Source organism: Papilio polytes, unplaced genomic scaffold (assembly GCF_000836215.1).
Source record: "Papilio polytes unplaced genomic scaffold, Ppol_1.0 DF824002.1, whole genome shotgun sequence".
NCBI classification, from domain to species: domain Eukaryota; kingdom Metazoa; phylum Arthropoda; class Insecta; order Lepidoptera; family Papilionidae; genus Papilio; species Papilio polytes.
The window spans coordinates 594,447-605,044 of NW_013525202.1; the positions used below are offsets into that span (position 1 = coordinate 594,447).

The following is a 10,598-nucleotide window of genomic DNA, read 5'->3' on the forward strand; positions in this document are numbered from 1 at the left end:
ACAAAAATCTAAAAATCTTTTCTTTTTATAGCATAGAAGAAGACGAGCTGTTGCTCGCGACTTCGTCCACGTGAAATTAAAAATAAAATAACCTTTGTTATTCAAAGACAAATTACCTTGCTAATGGTGAAATTTTTCAAACCAGCCCAGTAGTTTTTGCGTTATTTCAATTCCTGTTAAAATAATCCTCTTTATAATATTAGATAGAGATGTACAAGTATAGATAAGATGTGAATATGAAATATTATATTTACATAGGTTACTATTTGACCATGACGTTTATTGTTTGTTTATTTTGATTGGTTAATCGATGTTACAAATATATTTTCTGTAATAAGTCTATACATTATTATAGATAATCCCTATAAAAGTAAAAGACTTAACTCAACATACGTGTTAAAAATATTAATAATAAGTTTTAAATTAAAAGTACCAAATTGTTAAGGTCGTCGTATGCGACCCGGCTCCTATCCTTCTCTGCTTTCCGCCAGGGACGCATTCGTATAAAGTTTTTATCATACAAAAAATTAAGTAAACACATTTTTAAATAACGCCTGTTTTCCTCGCTTGATAACTGGTAATTAATGGTAATTTAGGGTTCCGTGTATACATTAATTTAATATGTAAAAAATATATTTTAATATTACACATAACTGGAAATAAAACTGTTTATAATGGAAAAAAATATTCAATTTGTAGTCATTCCTACGTTTTTTCGAGTATTTGCAACTTAACATTTGCACTCTTAAGTTTGTCTCAATGTCTGTTTGTCTGTTGTAAAATAAAAACACACACTTTTGCACCAAAAACGTAATTAAAATTTAACTGTTAATAACTGCTATAGTATAGCGTGAGAATAAATATAAAAATTAAATTAATTTTGTTTAATTGTACATTATATATTTAAGTTATGTAATTTTTTCGTATATGTTTATGCAAATCACACTTTATGTTGTGAATATGTTAAATAGTTTTATATAATAGGTATTTATTTCATATCAATATATCTTATCTTATTAATATTATAAATGCGAAAGTTTAGATGGATGTTTGTTAGAATTTGGGTATAAACTGAACGGATCTCGAAAGTCATAGATGTAGAGGATAATCTAGTAAAACACACAAACTACTACTTTTGTTTTTAATAATACCACGCGGACAGAGTCGCTGTCGAGAGCTAGTATATTTAAAGTATCTATACAATTATAATAAAGTGTAAACACACACTTCTTTGTTGCCTAAGATGTCAGCAATCACAGCATATTTTTGAATAATCCTTTTTAATAAAAAGCCCTACACTTACGTCATGCTTTAGGCTATATTTTTTCACGCTATTAAACTTAGAGGTAAATATTTTGGATAAAAACCCTAATGTGGGAAAGAGATAATAAGTTGCTGCCAACATCATGAAACCAAGATTGCCAAGGTATGTCGTGTCATGTCATTTTGACATTTGTTATTGATAATTTAACAAATGTAAACAATAAAATATATAATTTCATGCGGATGAAAGCGCACGGGAACAGCCAGTTAATATATAAAAATACAGATGTTAAATATTTAAAAGGACAATGTTTTCCCACCTTTTGATTAAAATGTCTTTAGTTGATTAACACCGTTCAATATCCAGGTGTACGGTCGACCTTTAAGCGAATATTCCAGTAAGTCTATACTTTGTTTGGTATCGATGACAGATGATGTCTGAAGGTCGTATGAAGAATGCGTTAACGGTACTCGTGACGTCATTAATGTCTCCATAGATAATAATTAGAGAATATCTTATTGGTTTAAATAATATGCATATACATGTCAGCTACCCTCCAGTGAAAGTCTCGTCGGAATTAGATAAGCCGTTTTGATCACTCGTTACAAACGCGGCTTGCGAACAGACACAGACGAAAAAAAAGTATGATTCGTTATCAGCGACGCAAATACTTTATCTTCCCGAAATCTGGAATGTTTCTTTTAATATTACAGACACTCCAATTTTATTTTATATAATTCCAATTTTGTTGACCATAGTGATTTCTATGAAGTAACAAATAAATCATTTAATATTTACATCTACTCTTATTTTATTGTTTAATAATAATTTTGAAATAATAATAATAATTTCCGTAATCCTCAATCCGACCCTGCTTCCCCCCGCGCCCCGCGCCTCCGTTTCGTGTTATTGGGAATTTATGTCGGTAAGGCGGTGTACACACATTCTATATTATATTTTAAGCAATTACTTTTAGATATTTATTATTACTCAATATGTTTATTAATATTTTATTTAAAATAATGAATATTGTTGATATTTATTACATATTTTTGTGGTTTGAAAATGTATTGAAATGCCTTTTAATTTCGGGATATATTTTAACATACTGTAATTTAAATTGACAAAGCTTTTATTTATTATATACAAATAATTTTGTACATATAAAACATAATTTGGAATAACACGTAGACTACTACTTTTGTTTTGTTTTTATTTCCACGCGGACAAAATCTCGAGCGATAGCTAGTATAGTAATAAATTAGTTCCTAATTTTCTGTGACATTTAAATTAACTGTAACTAAATTTATATTTTCTATTATAATAAAACAATCAGATAAATTCTTTATTAAAATGATTGTTTCTGATCCGTTTACACCGTGTGTACTCAGCTTTAGTCCGGGGGCGTTGCACTGCATAGATCCGCCGCTATAGGCGCGCGTGTGTGCGTCCTGCGAGTGTGTGCCATGCGACACTATACAGGTGGCTCCATAATTAAGAAATATTCGTTTGTAGGATTCAAATCTTACTAATATTATAAATGCGAAAGTTTAGATGGATGGATGTTATAGTTTATTGTCCAAACGGCTTAACGTATCTCTATGAAATTTGGCATCTAGAAGAACACATGGGTTAATCACTTTTGTTTTTTTAATTCCACCCGTACGGAGTTGCGGGCGAAAGCTAGTGTACAAATGATTAGAATTTATCAGATTGTTTTATACTGTTAGTGGTAAGAACCTAAGAACTGATACTTTTGTAGATTAAATCATATTATTTTATCTACATAACCGAAAAACGCCTCAACTCGCGTATTATCTGTTCTTTTTATTTTTTTAAACAATTTAGTCACCTACTTAAATTCAGTATGTTATTACTTAAAAATTAAACGGACGTTTTGATATCTAAATTATGTTAAAAATGGTTTACTTGTAATTACTTGTAAAAATAATAAAATCGTTAATTTAAACATCAGTGTAAGATCTGTGAGGAATAAAATATAAATAATTATTATATTAAAGTACACATAAGCAGATAACTTTAGAATAAACGAGCTGTTGCCCGCGACTTCGTCCGCGTGGTATTCAAAAACGTACAAACTATATGAATTACAATAAGCTACGTATCCCTCGGGAACCGGACATTTCTCTGTGATGAAGCTTATCCCATGTGTACTCCAGACTTTGTTTTATATCTGCGCCAAATTTCAATAAAATATGTTGAACCGTTGCAGAATGATCGAGTAAACATTAAAAAACGAAATTAATGAATCCCACGGGAACCGTAACTATTCCCGGGATAAAAAGTAGCCTATGTGTTCTTCCAGACTATGCTCTAAACCTGTGCCAAATTTCATGGAGATCCGTTCAGCCTTTTAGGCTACAAACGCTAACAAACATCCATCCATCTAAACTTTCGCATTTATAATATTAGTAAGAAGTAAGACTACTAAGATTGAAGATTTAAAAGTAGCCTTTCTTTAATAAAATTAAAATAAAATAAAAGAATCATAAAATAATGTTTAATCCTTGTCAACAATATAATTATGAATCAAAAAAGTAATTAAACACAAAATAATGAAAAACGTAATTAATTAAAAAAAGAAAGAAATGTTTAAAATTAGCGTTGCAATGCTGACTGGAATGGCTCGCTCAGCTAAAAATGCTGGATTCTCCTAATTGAAGTACCAGTGCTGATCTACCGCGAGTAAATTTGTGTTAAAAACATCCTGTATACAGTCACCTTGTTCCGAGTTACACAGATATCTGCGCATACAACACACATGCACAGACGTTACGTGTAATATTAAATGTATTTAATTGTTAACACAAATCGGCCGAGCACGGGACGAGTCCACGGTTTTTACACACGACATACGAAACCTTGCGCATGACGTGTGATAGAAAGAGATAGCATAACCTCTCTTTCTAATTATACTATGGTGGAAACAATTATTTTAACGAAACTAAATATATATAATCTCACATAAATCTGGTATTTTTTTAATCTACTAATATGATAAAGCGTAAACACACTACTTCGTGGCGTAGTCAGCAATCACAGTGTATTTTTGAATAATTCTTTTTTTAATAAAATACACTTACGACACGCTTTAGGCTATATTCAAGCTATTACTTTATGGGTAAATAAATTGGAAAAAACCTTCATGTGGGAAAGAAACCGTAAACAAGTTGCCAACATTAAGGAAGCAAGGTTATTGGTTATTTGGACATTTAAAATTGAGAATTTGACAAATGTAAAAAATAAAGTAAAGTTCCTATAATTTCATGCGGATAAAACTGCATGGGAACGGCTAGTGTAAAGCGAGACAGCATGATACGTGCTGTATTGCAGAATTGAAAATAGGTATGAAAAGTGTGTGTGGTTTCGCTTTTGAGATAATTGATTTTTGAGAGTCAAATTCATCGAAATGGTAGGAAATAAATTTGTGAATACGAACATAATATATATATTCCCCTATGTAGTGTGCACAGTATGTACTCTTACATCTCTATCAGTCATTAAGTTCAGTCCGTTCTTTACAATATCTGCAATACATTTTTTTCGGTTATATAATCGACAAATCAAATACATATATACATAAGGTGAAATTACTTTTCAAACCATTCTCACAAAATGCCAACAGAAATTGACAGGATTATTATGAACTCTTTTAATTAAATATTTTAACTAAATTATATATTTTTTTATAATGTAAGGTGGCAAACGAGCAAGCAGCCATCTGAATCCACTGAAATAGAAAGCGACCATAAACATACGCAATTGCAGATGAGTTGCCTACCCTTAATTGACGGAGGAGACGCACATAAAGATGACATATCCCCTTCCTATGCGTCTCCTCCACCGTCAAATCCACTTTTCCTTCCCTCTTAAGAAAAGGGTGAAAAGGAAAAAGGACTAAAATTATCCATCCAAACATTTTTGATAAAAACGTGTCTGGTTTTATAATATCGAGATAATACCGGAAAAAAATAACTGTTTGCAAGAGATCTTTCTGAATGTACAACTTAATTTATTTTTAAATTTTAACTATAGAAAAAGCTGGCTGAAAGGAAAATTATATATTGGAATCAAATATTTTTAAGTAGACACGATTCAAAAACGACGTCGAAACGATATCGCACTATGCACACCAGAATACAGCCGCGCTGGTTACTTATTCGAAAGCAATTTTAGTTCAGCCTCCCCCCTCCCTCTTTCATTTAGAATTACACAGGGTCGGACTTGACGTTTATATTTAGTTTATTAATCTTTATAATAATTTCGTTATCTAATAGTGTGTTTTATTTTATACAAGTAATAAATGTCTATTTGATTTTTATTTATTCCACTGTCGATAATATTTATTTTGATGGAAATTACATTTGTAAACAAGTCTGTATTGAACATGTATCAAAATTTAAGTTTTTAAGAATAGAAAAAACAATAGGAATGTTTTTTGCCAACACTTGTGTTCAACCTAACACCCGGTACGTACCCACTACTCTGATAGTTTTAACAGTACAGTCTGCGGGTAAAATATTAACTGTCAGTTGAACTGTACGGGTTTAAGTTTTAAAAAACAAAAGTATACATATGTGTAATTCCAGACTATGCTCTACACCATCATCAACTTGCCCTTATCCCTTGAGGGTCGGCACAGTATGTGCTACATCCTTTCTTAAGCATATCCTCGTTCACACAATCCATCTATACTTTCAAACTATGCTCTACATCTATGCCAAATTTAATCGAAATTTTAGCCGTTTACGCTATAAACTCTTTAACAAACATTCATCCATCTAAGTTTTCGCATTTATAAGACAGATGATGACCATTTTATCTAGATATTCGTATGAAGCAAATACTCAACTGACAAACTGTAATATACGAGTATTTTTCTAGCTAAATTTCTATGTCATGTTGTATGTCTCTGCTTTATGTTTAGATTATTTTAACCCTTAAATAATAGATTTAATATTATAATAGAGGGATAATTATAAAGTGGCAACCCCATCAGGAAAATAAGGCGTAAACATATTTCTCGATATTGGATAGGTATGCTCCCCTGATTGTTCGCAAGGGTCGCCCACATAGGGAGGCACCAGAGTCGGACTTCGTGGTTATTTTTCTTTGTTTGCTTATGTGATATATTTCTTATCTTGTTAAATAAAAATATGTCACGTATATTTTTTATATCTTGATATTGGTTTTGGTTAAAATTGAGATTAAGTGACGAGTGTGGTATACTGGTAGAGGTTTATAGAAAGAGATGGATTGTGTGAAAGGTGACATGATCAAAAAGGGAGTGACTGAGATGACGGTGATAGAGTTATTTTTGACCGACTTTCCAAAAGAAGGTACTCAATTCGTTTGTATGTTTTTGTATGTGTTACGACTGACATAAAAGTAATAATAATTGTACAATATAGACATAACAGCTACAATAAGGGAGGTTTACTATTTTCAAGGATTTTTATTATTAATATTTGACGTTATCTAAATAGTCGAAATAAACTCCTTTGTATAAAAGATTAATCTGCAATAACCTACTTTTTGATTTTTCGACGCAGAGTCCGACCCTGTATCGTCTCCCTTCTCACCCCCACACGAGCGGGCCGGACTGGGAACGGATTTATTTCTGAATTACTTCATTATTTAACTTTCTAAACGGAACGTTAATTAAATAAATACGATTACATTGTTACAATGTGAAAGTTTTGAGTTTTTGCGATCAGAAGACGAATTTTTGTAAACGAAGACATGAAATATATTTTATTAGACTTTAAAAATATATAGACTTGACAATGTGCAAATTGTACACCTGTACTTTCTCTGAAAAGTAGTAACAGTTGTACCACACAGTTGTACCACCTTGTATTGACACGTAATAAATTATTTTTAAATGTAATAAACTCCATCTTTTGTTATAAAAAGAAATCATACTAATATTATAAATGCGAAAGTTTAGATGACTGGATGTTTGTTAGAGTTTGTAGCCTAAACTGCTGAACGGATTTTGGTAAAATTTGGCATAGATGTAGAGGATAGTCTAGGAGAACTCATAGGCAACTTATTATTTTTTTTATTTTCACGAGGTCGAAGCCGCTGGCGAAAGCTAGTATTTATATATTTATTGACAACTATTCGCAATTTCAATACAATAAATTATATTGATATGTGATTTGAGGGTATATAAACAATTTACTTTTTAAGGGTACTACCAAATTGTAAATTGTCTGATAATAATTCAACGTGTAAAATTTGATGGGAATATCGGATTTTGTTCTCTTATATGACAGTGACGTCATTTTTAAGCTATCTGAGCCTCTATCAGCCAATAGTGGGACAGGCCCTTATTTTATATTGTAGTTCGTTATATATTTTTATTGGATTCCACTGTGTTTAACTATTTTATTTCTGCTTTAGGTAGAAAAGGATATGTAACGTTTAATAACGTCAAGTTTTCCTGTTTTTCCAGGACGAAGTCCTCGCTATCAATGACAAAGTGGTCGTCAGAGCTGAGGACCTTCTCAGCTGGGTGTCCGAGGGCTCCGGTTGGCGGTGGGGGCTGCGCGCAGTGTGGCGCGGAGCCTGCGCCCCGCCAGCTGACCCAGCAGTGACAGCCCCCCTCCATCATACCAAACTTGACTTCAGTGATGTGGAGAGAGAAAAGAATGCTATGAGTAAGTTTTGTATGAATAGAGAAATGACTAAACTGTCGCACAACAGTTGTGCGATTGTCGATTATTTTGTTAACTCAACTAAAAATCGAATAGTGTCACCTCTATATAAGCTCAAAGCAATCAAGCGAGAAGAAACAGTTGTGTGATAGTTTATTCAAAGGTGTGCGCGTTCATAATTCGCGCGAGCGTTTTTATAACGCGCGTTAAAAAAACGTTTCAATAGAACAGTGTTAGGAGTCTTAATACCTTCGCACTGTAGGGCTTCACACAATACTGTGACCATACAGAAGACGGTGTGAAGTGGAAGCAATACCGTGTAGTCTGATGAGTGAGGTGGTGAAGGTGTCATTTTTATTCCTTATCCCTAGAAAAGTATATAGTGGAAGTAGATTTTAAGGTAGAGGAGACGCATATGAAGAGGAAATATCCTATTTATGTGCGTCTTTGTCGATTAAGGGTAGGCAACGTATCTGCAATTTCAAATGTCTGGGCAGAAATCGCTTTCTCAACGGATAATAGCCGCTCGTTTGTTATTTTTCATATAAAAATCATATATTTACCAGATACTTTAAATTTTAATTGAAGTTCTTTTCAGGTATTGACGCGGATAGTCCCGGAGTGATGGTGTTCTCCTACCCCCGGTATTGTAGGTACCGGGCAATAATCGCCCGACTCGATGGTATGCAAGCGGACTGGTTACGGGACTCTCTGGTTGCCGCATTAGGAGGGTATGCTGCGCCCACAAAGAATACTAGGATTTTATATTGCAAGGTTAGTTACCTAGTTAGGTTTAACAGTGGTAGTGCCCGCTGTAACATCTTCGCAGTTTAGGGCTCGTCCCAGCAATACTACGACCACACAGAAGACAGGCGTGAAGTGGAAGCAATTTTGTGTACAGTCTGATGAGTGTGGAGCCCGCAGCCCAATTTTATAAGAGAATGGGACCCATTCTTTTCTCTCAAGGAGTGCTTTGAGAGGGAAGAATGGGAAGGAAAAAGATTTTACGGAGGAGGACACATATAGGAAGGAGAAATCCTCTTTATATGCGTCTTCTACTCCTTTGATGAAGGGTAGGCAACGCGTTTGCAATTGCGGATGTCTATGGGTAGCCACTTCGCAATTTCAGCGGATTCAGGTGGCCGCTTGCTCGTTTACCACCTCATAATTTAAAAAATAATAAGAAATTATGGTGATTAGGTCATTGGCTGGCACAATGCGGATTGGCTTCAAATATTTATCTTGTAATATAAAAAATGTATTCCAGGAAACATTTGAGTATCCAGAGTTAGAAGGGCATGAATTTGTTTGCAACCACCTCGCCCCGCGACTGAAAGGTCGGCCGCGTGGTCGCAGACGTCGCGCGAGGTCGCGCTCAGCTTCCAGATCTGATAGTGATGATCCTGATGCTATCATGCCCAGAGAATATCCCGTAAGTATACCTATTTTTACGTTGCTCTCGAAAAATTTAGCCTATGTTACTCAGTGATAATGTAGCTTTTTAATGGTGTAAAAATTTTTGAAATCGACCCAGTAGTTTTTGAGTTATTTCAATATAACTATACTAATATAATAAAGCGTTAACATACTTTGTGGCTTAAGATGTCAGCAATTACAGCATATTTTTGAATAATTCCTTTTGTAATAAAAAGCCCTACAGTTACATCACGCTTTAGGATATATATTTTCATGCTATTAAACTTAAGGGGGTAAATAAATTGGTAAATTGTGGGAAAGGGATCATAAACTACAACAAACGTTAAGGAAGCAAATGACATTTGGAATTGAGAATTTGACAAATGTAAACAGTATTTCTTTTGTAATTTGATACGAGTGAAGCCGCACGGCAACAGCTAGTAATCATATAATGTCATAATTGTTTATTATTTTGGAATAGTCAGTTATATAAATATTAATTCATATATGAAGTATGTTACCACAGTTGACGCCGCGACGTCTTTCTTTACGTAACGGTGGTCTTGAACGCCGGAGTGATGAGGACAGCGAGGGCCAGGGGGAGGGACAGAGTGCAGAAGACAGGGAGTTCCTCCAGGAGCTGGGGAAGTTCCACAAGGAGAGGAATGAGGACTATAATACTATGAAACATTGTAAGTACTTTGTAATATATCTATATTTCTATACTAATATAATAAAGCGTAAACACACACTACTTTGTGACGTAAGATGTCAGCAATTACACCATATTTTTGAATAATTCTTTCTTTAATAAAAAGCCCTACACTTACGTCACGCTTTAGGCTATATATTTTCACGTTATTAAAATTAGGGGGTAAATGAATTTGAAAAAATACCATGCGGGAAAGGGACAAAAACTGCAAGGCAATAAACCAAGAAAAAAGATTGTCATATTAATTGTTAGCCAATGGCAAACATTTTCATTTTCATTTGTGCATTTGAATCTTGATGTTTGCTATTAAAAGTGCTAGAAATGTAAACAATTAAGGTATTTTTATAATATCAGCTAGTTATATTAGTATATAGAATACTTGAATAAACGCAGTATAAAGTTAAACTTAGGAATAAACTGAGTATAAGCAAAATTTGTACTAATATTTGCTTTATACTGCGTTTATAATTATACTCAGTTTTTAATATCAGTACAAATTTTGCTTATACTCAGTTTATAATTT

At 33.4% G+C, this 10,598-nt stretch overlaps 1 protein-coding gene across 2 annotated transcripts in view; it reads left to right on the plus strand.

Annotated features, from left to right (window-relative positions):
• Positions 1-10,598, plus strand: part of LOC106101252 (AT-rich interactive domain-containing protein 5B-like) — a 46,650-nt gene that overhangs the window by 29,252 nt on the left and 6,800 nt on the right. For both annotated transcript variants that reach the window (XM_013280412.1, XM_013280414.1), the window contains exons 4-7: positions 7,746-7,950; positions 8,546-8,721; positions 9,215-9,379; positions 9,890-10,055. In XM_013280412.1, coding sequence (XP_013135866.1) covers positions 7,746-7,950; positions 8,546-8,721; positions 9,215-9,379; positions 9,890-10,055 — 712 coding nt within the window. The remainder of the gene's footprint in view (positions 1-7,745; positions 7,951-8,545; positions 8,722-9,214; positions 9,380-9,889; positions 10,056-10,598) is intronic.